The 16,920-nt window shown below is 34.4% G+C and overlaps 1 protein-coding gene across 2 annotated transcripts in view; it reads left to right on the top strand.

Moving 5' to 3' along the window:
• RAB28 (RAB28, member RAS oncogene family) overlaps positions 1-16,631 on the top strand; it is a 66,564-nt gene extending 49,933 nt beyond the window's left edge. The window contains exons 5-8 of one of the 2 annotated variants that reach the window (XM_063157650.1): positions 6,862-6,965; positions 9,743-9,820; positions 14,949-15,046; positions 15,958-16,631. In XM_063157650.1, coding sequence (XP_063013720.1) covers positions 6,862-6,965; positions 9,743-9,820; positions 14,949-15,041 — 275 coding nt within the window. In that variant the 3' untranslated portion in view covers positions 15,042-15,046; positions 15,958-16,631. The remainder of the gene's footprint in view (positions 1-6,861; positions 6,966-9,742; positions 9,821-14,948; positions 15,047-15,957) is intronic. The other variant, XM_063157649.1, reaches the window with a different exon arrangement.
• The last annotated feature ends 289 nt before the right edge of the window (positions 16,632-16,920 follow it).

Below are 16,920 nucleotides of genomic sequence, written 5' to 3'. Positions count from 1 at the left end.
TGGTTTTGTTTTTTTTTTTTTTTCTTGGTTGACCTTTTTTTATTATACTTTTTTCTTTGGCTTGGTGGTAGAATTAGGATTAAAACCAGATAATATTGCTTATGGCAGAAAAGGCTTGAAAGGGGGTTCCTTCTGGCCAGAGCAGTGGGCCGTGCTAAGCTGTTCTCTGTTGTTGACATGCTGTGATGAACTGGAAAGTAAATCCTTCTACCTAGAATGTTGTTGTCAGAGTTCAGCTTGATTTCTGGTTTATTTTTAACAATAGTGGATGTTTGGCACCTCCTGGAGAAATCCCTCTTTTAATTCCCTTTTTCATACACGTTTGCTTACGCACGGAGGAAGCGGAACCGTCACGTTCTGGAATTGAACTGCCTGTGCTTGTTGAGCAGCGTGCACTGCATGAGGACAGTGCTGCGTAACAGCGGTGTTGCCCTCAGTCTGCTAGGTTTTCAGGTGCCCAAGCCAGCTTTGTTCTTAAGAAATCAGTCAGAAATTATAGCAAAAAATAAGTTGAAAAAGACATTGTCATATACAGACCCCTTTTTTAATGACCCTGGAGTATTTTCAGAAGAGAAAATGTGTACATAATTTTAAGCACATGTAAATCAAATTAATAAATTATTAAAGCATTTTACTTGTCATGTCTGTGTGGGCTAATCGTGATAGCTCATTATTTAAACATTATGTAATTGTATACCTTGTGTGCACAGCTGCAAATACTTTGCAGAAAGATTTATATTTCATTTTTCACAGCATACTATAAAAGAACATATTTTTGTGTGGTACTATAGATTAATAAAGATGTTTACTCATAACTTTAAAACTACTCTTAGTTATATTGAAATATGAAATAGCTATAATATGTAAAATAAGTAAAAACCAGAGAGTTGTAACTTCATTTATGTCTTACTACCAGTTTTAATGGAAAATACTGTTATCAATTAAAAAAAAGTTCATCTTAAAAAGGACTGCCCCTTTGCAACTGAATCCTTTGCACTTTTTACAATTCAAGGTCTGAAAGCAGGAGGTTGTCAGATTTGGGTGGAGAGGCATCCTTGCACTGAAACTCTAAACTGTTTCTTGTTTCTTTCCAATACATATGGTTTAGAAAGTGGATGGGTTAATTATCACTGGTACAATCATTGAGAACAGCTTATGGTTTGCAAGTATAATCTCACAATCCAGGGGAAGTCCCAACAAAGTATTAAACACTCAGACTTGCTTCACATGCATTATACTCAGTTGTCCATGCTGTCATCAGCAAGTACTGTCACTAGTTTCTCAGCTGCTTGGAAGTACCTGTACAAGTTACAGACAGTTTTTTTGTTTCTTCCAAAATTAAAAGGAACATTCATGCAAAATGGATGTTTTCCTACTTAAAAAACTCCTATAATTTTACGTGAAGCTCTTCTCCCATGATGTTATGAAAGAAGAGACTTGCAGTCCTGGGGGAAAGAGAGAGAAATAAAATGAGTAGCAGCCTTTACATTCTGCACAAATGATGCTCTGTTGTCTTTTTTAGAGCATGTGCAGTTATTTACTTACATAGTTTTGAAAGATTATAAAACAAGAACATTCATCATTCTTCTGACTGATGATACATACTTTAAAGTACTTCCTGGCTTTGTCATTGTACCAGTTGTTTTAGGTAAATAGTTACATGTATTTTATTATTACCTTGATTTTAAGACAATACAGTTCTGGGATTAGACATCACACTCTGGTCCTCACAGCAAACTGCTGAGATAATTATATTGGTCCTAGCTCCTGGATTTTAGAGAACCAGCTGAGTTCAAGTAGTTTTTAAGCTGCTACATCAGATATGGTGTAGTGGAATGGAAATGATAGTCTGTGCATGGTGGTGCTGTGTGGTTCATTGCAGGACATTTTTTAGCTTATGGAATGACACAAGCATCTAAATAGTGGAAGAGAAACAACTTTGACATTAATTTATTTACCATTAGTGGTTTCAGAGCCAAAAGCAGCAGAACTATTCAATCAAGATGGAATTGCTGTTGAATGGCTGGGTGTGGGTAGATTATAAAGCACTCATTTGTGTTTTATCTAGTACTTTTAAAGGTTTTTCCATTCCCTTGCCACAGCCCAATAAACTAAAATTTTAGTGACTTAATTTCTCAAGTAAATTCATATAGACTTTTGACTTTGAAGAAGAATTTATGCTGTCTCGAGTGTTTCCTCAGAATTTTTAAATCATAAGATAGGTATCTTGCCTTGCAGTATTTTAAAGTATGGTTTCCTTTTCCATTTTGATTTAGCATTGTCCATGAGATTTTCACTGCAAGTAATTGATGTATAATAGTAATTTGAGGGGTATTGAAAATCCTTCTATAGATCACCTGAAGATATAACCTAATCAAGTTCTCTCTGTTTAGTATTTAATCTTACTTTTTTGTCCTTCTTTGAAATGTCACTTGTAGTGTTGTTCTTACAGGTGTTTTCTTTTTTTCTTCTTTTTTTTTTCTTCTTTGTTGGTTTTGGCTGGGATAGAGTTGGTTTTCTTCCAAGAAGTCTTCAGGAATGCCTAAGAGGGAGTATCCTTGGGATTTCTGTGGGAGTTCAGTACTTTCCTCCTATATTCTGTTTTCTCTTTTCACCTCACTAGATCTCTGTTTAATCTCACCTATAAATCAAAATGGAACTCCCTGGAATTTATGAGAAGTAAGCATTTTAGTAAGTCTTACCTTACTTTTGCAACAGCTGATGTTGATCTGTGCTTGCTCAGAGATTTTCATTGGATCTGTTTGCCTTGCTGAGAGCCGCATCTGAATTCTCAAAGTTTCTATTCTGTTTTTGTTGTTCTGGTATCTTAATGAGATACCTGTACATACATATGTGCATCAACCTGTTATGGAACAGCACTTTTTCTTGCTAGTGTAATTGAAATGACTCTTCATACTAAAAAAACCTTAAAGATGAGTGGTTAGTCTTATTTTAGAGAATCAACAAGATGGGCTCTTTAAAGGATAAGCAAGGCAATGGAGATAAATTTTGGAGAATATCTGTCAGCCATATATTGTTTGTATTGTCACTTGAGGCTTTTAGTGTGTATTTCAGGCATAAAAATGAGCAAAACTGCAACAGCCTATATTGTGGATGCCTTTTCTTTGAAAGGGACTTTGGAGGCTGATGAGCCCCCTTTTCCTGTCCTCATCAGGCTAGTCTGGGGAACAATACTATCTCACTCTCTATCCCCCATTGCTCATGACGTCCCTCTGCTTCTCTTGATACAAGTTTTCATGTAAGCATTCCATTTAGTGCAAATATATTAAGTGGTTCCATTCTAGCCAGGGAATTAGCAATGTACTCCTTTGATATTTTAACTATTGCTTTCATAATGTATATTTTTAACTGCCCTTTCTGCCTGTTGATCCCATTTTTAAGACATTTAGAATTTTTGAAATCATAGATCAAAGAAATACCCTCACTGCCTTCTCCAACATTTACACATCTTGGGTGTGCCTTAGCTTTTCATGATCAGAAAATATCCTTTAATGCACATAAGAGAGTTTGTATTCAAGCACTCAATCAAAAATACTGGTTTGTAACATTTGTGTGCTGTCGTGTGTCACTGTTTGCAAATAGTTAAATCTCTTTCTACTTTTCAAACTTGTGTCTTGTGTCCTTTTGTCTCCTTTATTCATTGTGAATCTCTAGCCATCAGTTTGTATTCTACTTGATGAAAATGAAGCTATTAATTTTGCCCTGCTATTACCCTCTTTCTCATTCCTGAAGATGAAGAGGATGACTGTACCATCTGGCACGTAAACTTCACTTTGGGCCTTTCTCTAAATGTTTGTGTTTGATGTGTGGCCAAATCTTGCAGATTCCTTCTTTGAGACCTTTGTTAGATATAGCTTAGCATAGCCATTACCAGAGTTAAAATGTTCTCATTTTGTATCTAAATTTCAATAATTCCTTTTTCTTGGCTATTGCTGTGTTATCTAGTCATTTAGAATATTCTGCAAGATCATTTTCCAGGTTTATAAAATCAAACGGTATTTATGTATCTTATTCGCTTTCTTTCTATCCAAAACTTATTTGTCTTTGCTGTTAAACTTTTCATGGCTTAAGTGCATTCTCATATCGTTCTTCATCCCAAGATACCTATTCCTGCTGTTAATTGGCTCATCATATGAGCCCACACTGGCCAGCTGTTAGTTTTCTGTCTGTAAAGTCCCTGCATTCCTTATAAACATCTTTTTTAGAAAATCCTTTTTCTCCTCCAAATCTCTCCCTAAAGTCTTTTTGCTGTGATGTCTAAATAAAAGCTGGACAAGACTTATCTCCTGGTGTGCTAAGAATTCTGCCTGTTGAGCTGACCAATGTCAGATGTTAAAGTAAAAAGACTGGAGGGTAACTGCTCACTGTCTTCAGCTGATCCTCAGTAACTCTATGATTATGCCCTTGGCCCGTGGGCAATGCAAAGCAATTGGACTTAGGGTCATTGTCCTTCATTGACTTCCAACTGCAGATTTGGGTAGTTGAATATTTATTAACTCTTGAAACACTTCTTGTGCTAAAAATGTGCCCTTTTTTACCAAGAGCTAACGTGACATGAATCACCTGGCATTTTCTGTGGGCTCTGAATGCACACATGCACTGTCACCTGGCAGTTCCCTGGCATGGCAGTGCCTGTGCAGTTGAGAGCAGACAGCCTGAAGCTCAGGAGGCAGAAAGTGAAGTACTTGTGACTGGGGAGGACTGAGAAACACACAAAGTTCAAAAACATAATGACACCTTGATTTTTCACTTTCAGTCTGTTTGTTTCTATGATCTCGTGTGCTTTAATTTCTCTTCTGTACTGACCATATATTATTATTGATGTTTCTTTATAGGAAATAAGAGGCATTTGATGATGATTTCCAATATGCCTGTGGCATTTTTTTCCTGGAAATCCATCAACCTTTTAGCCTGTTGTTTTCTTTGTACACTCTCTATTCTTTCCTTCCTGGGAAAGAGAGTTTGAGAGAGATTCTAACTAGTGAACTTGTTTTTATGAATTTATGTAAGCATGTCATGGTCTTGTAAAGGAATATAGTATAAATGCTGTCTATTTATTTATTTAGTTCTATTGTAATTGTGTGTAGGTTTTTGGAGTTCAGGTATAATCAGAGAAGTATAATGAGTGAAATCTGGAAGTGGGGTTTAAGTTCCTTTAAAAGTTCATGAAATGAAAATAAAGAAAATACATTTTTATTTTTCCCAAAAGAGTAATCTCACTGTTGTTTTTTCTAAGCTGCACTTAAAAGTAATATATGAAGCATAAAAATAATAGTTAATAATGAAATGTTTTAGTCAGTATGCTGTATTTTGTTCTTAAAGGCATTTCAAAAGAGTCTATCTTTTATCTTGGTAGTTATTTTTCAGAGAATAAAATTAAATGCATGAGTTTTTAACAAAATTGTTATTGACTTCAGGATTTATTTTAGTAAATGTATTTGTTCTTCTCTTTTAAAATGAAACTTTATTATAGAGTGGATATTTAGTGTTACAGAAAAACCATACTAGAAACATTAGTGTTAATAGCTCAGTATTTTAATCCTTCACAAATTAATATCTGTGGTAACTGGATGATTTTAGGCCTGTTCTTACAAACAAGGCCTTACTGATGTGCAAGGAACAGTAATACGTGTCAAAAACTCCACATTAACCAAGGTAAGCAGTATAAATGGGGTGTAGGAATCCCCTGTTAGGCTAAAAATCTCCAAGAGAAAATCTCCAGAGCCTACAAATTAAAGACCTCCAATATCATTTAAAAATAAAGCCTTTTATGTAGTAGGAGAGCATTTTTTCAGCTGATAATCAAATAACACTATTATACAGACTTACTAGATTTGCAAATTTACAAGTTTTTACAAGTCAGTTGGGTCCCTTCCTCAGGAAATCAGTTGAAGTTTTTTTTTCCTGTATTAACTCAAAGAGCTTGCTTGTCCTTAAATCCTTCTGAATATATTTGCCTTATAATTTGACTACATTGAGTCAACACCCTTATAGGAACCGTAATGCAATAAAAAAAAGAGAAACTGTTCAATATAGTTTCCAATTACCTTAGGATCAGATTGGAGAAACTGGAATGTACACAATAAAACCTGCACAAGGCTTGAGTTCTGTGAGATTTTGGAAGGAACCAGTACTTTTCAGCATAAAATACCATTTGAAAGCTTTACTCTGCTTCCAATGGTTGTAAAGTGATAAAAATGAAAATATGTACGTGTCTTGAAATGTGCATTTTACTCTTTAAAATTTTCTGAACCACACCTTTGTGGAATTGAAAGTCTCATATGTAAGTAACTAAGCATCACTGCTTTTACTCAGTCAATTTTTTTATTATAGTGAATGCTTTTCCTTTGCCATGTTCTGCAATAAAATTCTTTATAACTTATTTACATTTTTACTTTGGAAAAATATGTCGATTCAGATGTGCCTGGTGAATTTATTTTGTATAAGTCTTCAAGTTACACTGGAATCCCCAATATGCATCTTGCTTCAAACAGAATATGGAATATTAGTTCTGTCTTGTTTTAGTATGTAGCTAGCAGCAGAGTTTTACAAAGTATTTGATTGTATGCAGAAATAAATTTGTACTTTGAGATATGAATTTGTTGCATTTGGCCATAAAATTTTAGTTGTGGTTTTATTTCAGTTTTGCAAATAAAATTAGTCTGATAGAATTAATTGCTTTTATTTTAGCAAATTATTACAGAGAGAAAGAGACTTGCATTTGCATCTACCTGTAAAGGAAAGTATTATATCTGGTGTGTTTCCAATGAAAAATTTCTAATGTCAGTAACTAAACAGGATCCAGTGAAACAATTTTTCATTTCTTCAACTTATTTTTAGTTGACTTGGAGCATATTCGCACAGTGAAAGCTGACAAGCACCAGCGATTCTGTCAGGAAAACAACTTCAGTAGCCATTTTGTGTCAGCCAAGACAGGAGATTCTGTAAGTAAGGAAAAACCCCAAACTTGTAGATGTCTGTGTTTTTTTTTCAAGATGCAGCAGTTATATTTTTCTTCACAACTGTTGAGAACTCAGAGTGCTGCAGGCCCTTTTTTGACTCCCTTTGTTGCATGAAAAGTAGATTTTTGTATGAATGTGTACTATTCTTATTAAATTACAGTGGTTTCTCATCTGATTTTCAGTTTGAAGTACAGATTTTAATGGAAATGTTCTGGCTTATACATCAGTGTGAAAACTGAGAGCAGCTAAATCTCTGTTTGCTGTCAGCCTGTAGTTAAGTATATTTCTTTATTCCAGGTGGAGTCCCATCTATAGACCATCAATATAGAATTTTCCAACAATCGGTAAATAATGTGACAAGACCCTGTTGCAATAAAACATTTTAATATGAGTCCTGAGCCATGAGAGAGATTCCCTTTGCAGCTCCATTGAAATTTGAACATTCTGACATTTGTACCAGATGCTTTGCAGAGTACATTTTTGAACAATCTTTTGACTCTGAGCTAACTGGGTTATTTGTTTTAGTTGGAAGCATATGAAAGAAAAGGTTCTTTTTCAGTTGACACTATCAGTCAAATTAAATAATTTTGTATTGTTTTGCTTGATTTCTGTCTCATGCCTAATGAGTTTGTCATTGCCATAAAACAGTCTTGTATCTGTCTCCTTAATATTACTGTTGACAAGAAAGTTTACTTTACTTTAATGTGATTGAATAGCAAGACCATGGTCAAGTACATGGAAGTATAGTCCACAAATGGAATGACTTGTTCAGTTCTTTGATGAATCTTGTGCAGTGAACTGCCTGATTTTGTAAGATAATGGTTTTTCTGTAAAGCCTAACAATGCTGCTGTTATAAATGCAGTGAGTCCTGATTCTCTTTATAGTTTGTGTTAAATCCTTGGCATATTTTTTTGTTTTAAGTGTGAAAATACAGGCTTTTTATGCCAGAAACAGAAAAAAAATTTGTAATACTACATTTAGTAAAATGTGCATCTGATAAAATATATTCTTTTCACAAGGAGACCACCAAAATCAATTAATTTTATAATTGATACATTTTTCATTTCTAATTATGACAGAATCTTTATTTCAGCTTTTTAAGTCATTAATTACATCAAGATTCCACTATATATACTGATTTTACTTTTCATAATTTACTGTTTAAAAAAAAAGTAAATCTGAACATGACTAGAAAACATTAACAGGAAATCTCTGCCTAAATATCTACTAACAAAAGAAGTAGTTTCAATAGTTCATTTTTAGTTTCAATATTAATTTGAATTATCCCTTTCACTGCTGCTGCACACTGATCATTTAGAAGATGGAGTGTTTATCCTAGACAGTGATGATTTTAGAAGAGGCATCCATTGCTACTGTGAATATAGACTAGAGGTGTCTTAGTTATATGATTTGTTTTGTTTCCGTCAGATCTTTTCAACAGACTTATTTGCAAAAGCTGATTTTGTGTGTATAGAAAAATCTGAACGTCATCTCAGGGGCAAAAAAATTTTATGTAATTTTATTATTACAGTTTTATTATTACTAACTGTGTTACTGTCCACCAAATCACTTAGCTGAAGCACTGGACTTGTGCTTGATGTTTTTTGCAGAGTGTCCTCAGGGCAGGTGATGTAGCTCAGAGCTCCTGAGCTGGTGTGGGTTAAACTAGGTCTCTGAGCCTCAGAATCTCTGTTCAGTGTGTACATGTTGGTAGAACAGACAAGTACTACACCAAGGAGTTGAGAGAAAGAGCAATTGTTTTGGAAGTGACTACACTTCATTGGTTGTGCCACTAATTTATTTCTGGTTTCCATCTCAGGTGTTGGAAGAGATTGTGTAAATAGTATTTTTCTTAATTTTCACTGAAAATGATGGTGAGCATGTACATAGATTTTTTTTTTTTGTGGGTGGCAGCTGCATGATGCAAACCAATGTTTGTTAGGTGTTTAGATGGTGAGCTCAGACATTGTTAACAGCCCTGCAGATAAAATATAACTTGTAGCTTGGCAATACAGTGTTTAGCAGGACTGCACACTTATGCTGCTCCTCTTGAACATGTCATATTCTTTCATCACATTTAAAATGCAGTTTTACCTAAACAGTGAGATAGGTAGACTGTCATGAGATGAATTAAAGCACTTGTTTAAAACAGCATTGCCACCCAGTATTATGTGTTAAACCATGTCCAAAGCCTAGCTCTGCCAGGCTGCTGCTGCAGGCTGTACAACGTCCTGCTTGTTCCTAATACTTCTATTCAGTGAATGTTTTAGGGAGTCTTCAGAACTCTCTCATACTGCTGTTTTTTGGACATATGTGGTAGAGATTTTTGTGATGTAGATGTGCAGTTCTGTTATTCTCACTTTCAGAAACCTACATCTCTTATTTCACAATACACTGGTAATACATTTTTGTGCTCAACATTAGTGAATACCCTTATTCATATTTTATAGCACCAAGAGTAGGATTTGAAAGGTGGGTTGTGTAAAAGCTTGTTTAAACTTAGGTCTCTGGAGGCAAAGTAGAAGTGTTGCTTAACAATCCAGCATACTGTTCATTCCTTGTACCATTGTTGAGTTATTTTCTCAAATTTTTAAACAAAATTGAAAGTACCAGATGAGGTTTTTTTTCAGATCTGTTTTGCACAGGTCATAATTTTGTATATCATTGTTTACTGTTCAGGAATGGTTTGATATATTTGAAAGAACCTCAAGGATGTCTGTTTTTAATCATTGAAATGCAATTTATTTTCTTTCCATAGGTCTTCCTGTGTTTTCAAAGAATTGCTGCTGACATACTCGGCATCAAATTAAACAAAGCAGAATTGGAACAATCACAGGTGATTTTCCACAAATACATGGATTTTTTGGTATTTTATTTAGTATTAAAAGTGATCTTGTGGATTTATAACTATTCTTTAAATAAATCTTCATCTGTTGTTCTGAAGGTAAATATTTGATTTCATAACAGCTTTTTTGAAATACGATAATTCCTTACTTGTCCATCATGATCAACTCCCTGAAATAAGAAAGAACATGTTCAAAAATGAAGAAAAAAATTTATTTCTAAGGATATTTGTTTAAAAATAGCGCTTAAGATTAGTTTGGAAATTAAATATGTGTGCATATACAGGTAGCATGGAAGATATTAATGAAATTATATGCTAATGATATTATATGGTATTATATGGTTTAAACTGAAAAATTTTTCTACAGCCTAGTTTCAGAAACCTCAAAAAGAAAGATTAAACTACTGAGGCAACCCTGTGTAATGACATTTGAGATTACAATTATTTAAATTTACTTAATGAACCCAAGTGTTGCTATTCTAAAATGGTGTAATATCCTAGATCTGCTTTTCAATACCAGTGTTAAACAAGTACCAAAAAATAAGCCTATAAGTTTATTTAAAATAAATGGCAAAGCATTTCTTATGCACAGCTTGGTCTCCTTCTTTTTGAATTATACAATAAATATGTATTTTCTGAAAGTGCTTTGCCACAGCAGTGTTTGCAATCTGTGTTGAAGTGGTTAACTAGAAAACTGTATTGCAAACAGTGAAATTGTAAAATAAACTTGCGGAGCATACTTAACAAACAAATTAGTTTTAAAAAGCTGTAATTTATAGGCAGAGAAATACTAAGTGTGTCTTTTAAATGTTCTTTTACTGCTAAGGTACTATCCATCTATTATTTTGAGCTCTGTGATTATTTGTCTCTAAATAATTGAGCACATAGAGTTCTTCAGTTTTTCTTTGGTTGTTTAGTTAGCACTGGACTATCAGTCCAAGACCTTTCTGTGCTATGAGTGGTGTTCTGTAACTCAGGTGTAAGATTGTAGAAAGGTGTGTAATTAAATTTAAAGGAGATAATAGGTTATACGGAAAACTTCATCATTCCAAAGAAAGGGTCTGGTTATAGATTGTTTTTAAAGTAGGAAGCTCCATATGGCCCCAGTTCAAGAGTACATAATTATATCAAACTGGTATCAGATTTAAGTAGGCTTCCTTCTACTTTAGTATTGTAATTAGCTTTTAATTTTGTTGAGTAGATCAATGGAATATATGGGTCAGTTGATATTACACAAGTTGCATTAGCAATAGCCTATAAATAGTTAATTTGCATAAATTAAATGTTGTGGCATATATTACTGTTGATGTGAATCTAGGCTCTAATTATCAAAAAAAAAGGTAAAAAAAAATTAAAAAAAAATCTCTGAAAAACCACCACCACTGACAAAATAAGCAACAAAAGAAGAAACAAAGCCAGTAAATGAATTTGGACAGAAAATGAACTTCACTGTTGCCTTTCAGGTACAGCAGAAGTCACTATGTGGTGCAACATGTGTTTGTAGCTAAGGAGTGTGAGATGCTTAATTTGCAAAGTTCTGTTAATGGGGCATAATTTTAATCTACTCCAAACAAGCAATAGCTCTTTGTTATCAGTAAAAACTTTGCTCCTTTTGAGAGGGTTATTTTGAAGGGATTCTAAGAGTTTCCCCAATGAGAAAGTTGGAAAGTCTGTTAGCTGTATCTTAAGGCTCATTGTTGTATGGAACCAAACACCTCCAATACTTCATAAGAACAGAAAAGTGAAAGTCTCTTCATAATCTGGAGAGTGAAAACTTGAACCGTCATATCCTCAGGAAGATAAATTCACTTGAGAGAAATTAATTTGTCTGCAGTAGAAAAGTCTAATTGAGGTGATGTGCAGATGCTGTTTGCCAACAGCATGGAGCTGTTCTCTTGGCTGGAAGGAGGTGGAGTTAGAGGACAATGCCATAATCAGGTTTCTGTTTTACCATAGACTCTGGTATGACAAATGCAGGTCCCTTCAGTGTGGTGGTGGTACGAGTTTTTCCCTCTTCCATCTCTAAAATGGGCACGTGTGTTCCTTAATTTGTGGGTCAATTATATGATGTGTGTTCCTTAAAGTTTTTAGGCATTGAATACTCTAGGTACTGGGCTATAAAATTAGATCAGTGGATAACCAGATGCTAGATAAATGCTATAAAGAATCTAATAAATACAAGACAATAGTAAATGTGACTTATCTGTAAAGTATACAAGTGTTGACTTGGATTCAATCTTTAAATAAGGATTTTGGTTTTTACAAATGTGCATTATTTACACACTGGATTATATATTTGTGTTTTCCATATTTTGTGTAATGTGAGATTTCCTTATTTTAAAAACTGAGATCTTTCTTGCTTGAATCTGTTTGTCAGACAACATCAGATATGTTCATTCAATCTAGGCATTAAATACTGAATTTGTGTAAAATGCCAACAGTCAAATGCTATATGTGTATTTTTATTGTCTAGTATTGAGAACATGCTTTAAAATTATTTCTAGTGCTTGATTTTGTGCCTGAAGATCTCATTTCTTGTGTTTAGAGTCAGTTATGATTATTATAGTCTAGAAGATTTTAGATATGACTCATAGGTGGATACAACTAAGTAATAGGAATTCCCAAACATAGTATTTTAACTTGTATGAATTTGTGGGGTTTGGCTCATGACTTTTGAGCTTTGATGAGTAGCAGAACTGCAGATGCTCTTGTGAAAAGTATGTGAGGTTCTTGGTTGCCTTCAGATTAGCAGCACAACTTCTGTTAATTGACTTTAAGAACAAGCCTTGGAGATTGAATTATATTTACTCTGCATTGTTTCAGAAAACAGCTGCAGCAGTTTAAGATATTAATGCAGCCCAAGCTATTTGCTGCTGCCCTTTTGTTGGAATGTATTGCTCCCACATCAGAATCAGACCATGGAAGGTGATCATGTGCTTTGGCCACATCAGGGTGAAGTTGAGCAGCTTAGCTTAAACTGCTGCTGAAAGTTGTTTTAAAGAGAAGCTGCCAGACTGTGCTGAAGTGGATGAGGTGCAAGTACACGTTACATTCCAGCAGCTCTCCTTTGGCAGCAATGATCTCCAGCAGAGGAGTAGGACAGACATTTGGGGGTGGTAAGTTTTTAAACTATCTCAGCTAGAGCTACTAAACCTTGTCTGTTCACGTGCTGAGATGGCTGTTAATCAAACCTTTATTTGGACAAAACTGGTGAAACAAAGAACTAGATTACTCTTCATGTGTGACTGGAAAGTAGAGCATGTTTTTTTCAAATAGAACAGTTTCAAAATGAGAAAATTGCAGAGTCTGACTTTTCAGTCCTCAAAATACTCTCCCTTTTAAATTGCAAGGGTCTGATGAAATGTGAGGAAATAGCTCCTTTATTAATCAAATGTTTTTCTTTCTGTATTTTTTACTTCCAACCATAGTGTAAAAACTGCATGGGGTACAGCTTTGTTCCTTGGCATTGGCAAGAGCTAGCATTTTTGGAAGTGATGTGTAGTTTTCTCTCTAACTAAATACTGGTTCAGCAGACCAGTGTGTGTGTGCCAGCTTTGTACAATAAAGTGTTTGGCAGATAAGTCAGAACTGGAATACAGAGCACCTGGACCAAGAAAGGTTATTTCTCATTATTGACAGTGATTTGAACCATGGCAATGATACACTTGATGTAGGATCTGATGCAAAGAGACCCAAGTTTTTAATTACCAAAAAGTTAATGAAAGAAATGTTGCAATGATATTTTTAAACTGTTATTTGGATGAAATTCCATTAGAAAATCCAAGTCATTTATGATCATCAGTTTTTTGCTACAGTGTAGCTAAGCATAGGTCACTAACCTGCCTGTGTTTACAGGATGGGATTTAGACCAATGTTTGAGGAACAATTAATTGCCTGCTGATTGCAGGACTTTTTCTCTTGGTTTTTTTTTTTGCCCCTCAGCTCTAGTCAAATGATTGGTATGAAGAAACTAGGTCCTGTGAGGTCAGATAATGCTGTTTAATGCTAAAACTCCTACTACTGCCCTACATGGGATTTGGCAACCTTTCTCTTGATAACATCAGGCCAGGAGTCCAGTAAATCATGAGTGTTGTCCACTAGATAAGATAATATGAATGTGATGAATTAAGCTCAAGAAGAGTACTTCAGCAGCTAATAAATCCAGGTCCTTTGAAGCCTATTCAATTATTGTTGCTTGTTTGACATACAGGTTTTATTTACAGAGGTAATCTTTAATGTATACTGTTTATATATTCCTAATCCAGTTTATATATTGTTTCCCTTAAAATAATACAACTTAATTATTTATGAATTCATTTTAACTTTGAGACTATATTGTAGGAAAGTTGAAGTATTTAAGAAAAAGTATTAAACTGGTTTAGGGTATCTTTCATAGCAGACTTACCTCCTCTGCTGCTTCTTTGCTGAAATTGTTCCATGAATTTTACTTCCCTTTGCATGAACCCTGTATTGACCCTGTATTAATAATGAGAACCCTGTATCTATTACCTGTATTAATAATAAGAAAACAGTTTTTTTGGTTTGTCTCTAAGGGGAAAAATGGGAGCCTTTTATTTTTAAATGAAGCAAAGATAAATCAAAACTTATAGCATTTTGATATGTGGTTGTTAATTTGGTCACTGCTTTTGGATTAGATATTTATTTCCATCTTATGTGATGGAAAAGATGCATGTGTACAGCTAATGCACTTGTTATGAGCTAAAAATGTAGTATTTAAGTATATTTGATTTAAAGTAGGAATAGGCCACTGTCATCTTTTCTTCCACTAAATTCCTTGCCTTTTTATCCTGTCCCTTCTCCAGCTTTAATACATTTTTGCTGATTGCATGTATGAGCCTTTCACTTTGGTGCTTTGAGAGGGCATGTTCTGGAAAAAGCTCAACAGGCAGCCCTGGTGCTGAGTGCCGCTTTCAGCCAGACTGTTGCTCTTGTATCTGCCTAAGGCCTGAAAATGCACTTTCCTTTTGCTTCTGCATAATCTTATGTTATCCATTCATTCTTTTCAACTACTGATTAATCTCTCCATTGTTTTCCTTCTCTTTTCTTTTTACATTCTTCTCCTTGCCCTCTATCCATCATGTTGATACATGGTTAACAGAATGTTGTCAGGGCAGAACTAGTGAAATATCCTGAAGAAGATAACCAACATCACACTTCCAACTGCCAGAGCAAAGTCTGCTCAATGCAGTAGTTCAGGTATTGATGGAAAACTTGGTTTGTTTCTTTTTTATGAGCTGCATTGCTTTTACATGAAGTAACAACTGTTAAAGTAAGTTCTTTTGGAAGATTGTGTATTGTACGTGTAAGTACTTGTAATACTCAACATATTATTTTGGAAGTTTTTAATTACAATTAATTATGTAGTGTTTCTAATAGTCAGATAGTTTGTAGAAACTTTGAAATGCTTCATGTTAGTGTATTCAGTGCTGTACATTCAAAATATTACATAGCTGTCTCAGATGGAAATGTATGCAAAATAGTACATTTCTGTCTCCTCATGTAGGAGAGAGCATCAGTCTCTTATCATGTGCTTTGTAAATAGAATGTGTAATATCTGTTAGATTGTACTAGAGAATAAATATAGTATGCAGAGCTTCTTTTTAGGTTAATATAATCTTTAGCCAGTGTGCCTATCAAAGCTTTTTAAAATTATTGCTGTATTTAAAATTTACTTTGAATTCTGTCCATATTTTCTGATGAAATGCTTGGAGTAAAGACAAAAAGACTTAGGTACAATTTCCAGTTACAATTTAGGCAGTTATTATTAAAGAATGAATGGCACAACTTTTGCAAATAAATTCTGTTTTATTACTCTGACACAGAAAACTTTTCATGGAAGTAAAACTTTATTCAATGCTTTAGGAAGAAAATTCTAGTCCTTTTGTAGTGTTGTGATAACCTACCAAGGCACTTGCTTCTGCTTAGCATGAATAAACCTAGAATTATAACAAACATTAGCACCTGATAAGGTTTCCTGTAAGGTAGTGGAAAAAAAAATACTGATTTGTATGTTATTTTCCCCTTTGTATTTCATCAAAATCTGTTGAATGCTTTGCCAGCATGAAGTTTCTGTTTTCTGATTGTTACTGTGTTTTCTTTTGTGACAGAGAGTGGTGAAGGCAGATATTGTCAACTACAGTCAGGAGCCTGTGACAAGAGCCGCCAATCCTTCCAGGAGCTCAATGTGTGCAGTTCAGTGACCACCCTGTTCTTCTCTGGCTCGATACCTTTGCAGTGCTCCTGCCTTGATGCAGGCTCTGGGATACCAGGACCTTGTTTTAACAGGGACCAGCACAACAATGCCATTAGAGGTTTCAGAAACATCTCCACCATTGTCCATTAGGAAGCAGCAGGCAGTTTTTTGACTGGCTCAAATTCAAACATGAGACAACACACTTGAAAAATTTCAGTCTATATTCTTTAAAATTATATTTAAATGAAACTGTATAACTGTGTTTATGTTTCCTCCTCTCTATTTGACTGATACCAGAATAAAAATAGATGAGGAAGCCCTGCACTCAAAATGCTTTTAAAGACATCACCGTGGAATGGTATTTTGCCAAAGCATTTTTAATTTTTTTTTCTCCAGTTATTTGAACTAACACTCAACAAAATGTTACTTGGAAAAGCTGTTGTTGGAATAACTTTAAACACATAATATATATTTTATCTAGGGATAATTTTGAAAGTGTTCAATTAATATATATACACTTAGCACAAAATGTATAAGTTGTATCCAGTGAGAAACAGTGCTTGAAATAAAGCTGTTATTATAAAAATAGTTATTTCTATGAAGTCTCAAATTGTCTCCATGGATGCTCTGAAAAATGCTAGTGTTTTTGTGTATTTTTATCACCACATCAGCATTTCTTCTTGCACTAATAAATAGGCTTATATGTCTTTATGAATATGGATGAATCTCAGTCAACAGTTTGGTCTGTAAATGATGAGTGGTATATTCATCATGCATTAGAAACTGTTGATAGATCAATTAGCATCAGTCACTTTAAATAACTAACAGAATGACTTTTGGCCTGGTATTCTTTTCTTTCGAATATAGAATAAATGAC

Source organism: Melospiza melodia, chromosome 5, assembly GCF_035770615.1.
Source record: "Melospiza melodia melodia isolate bMelMel2 chromosome 5, bMelMel2.pri, whole genome shotgun sequence".
Lineage (NCBI taxonomy): Eukaryota > Metazoa > Chordata > Aves > Passeriformes > Passerellidae > Melospiza > Melospiza melodia.
The sequence above is the reverse complement of the archived record's forward strand: the minus strand, read 5'-3'. Positions and strand labels throughout refer to the sequence as shown.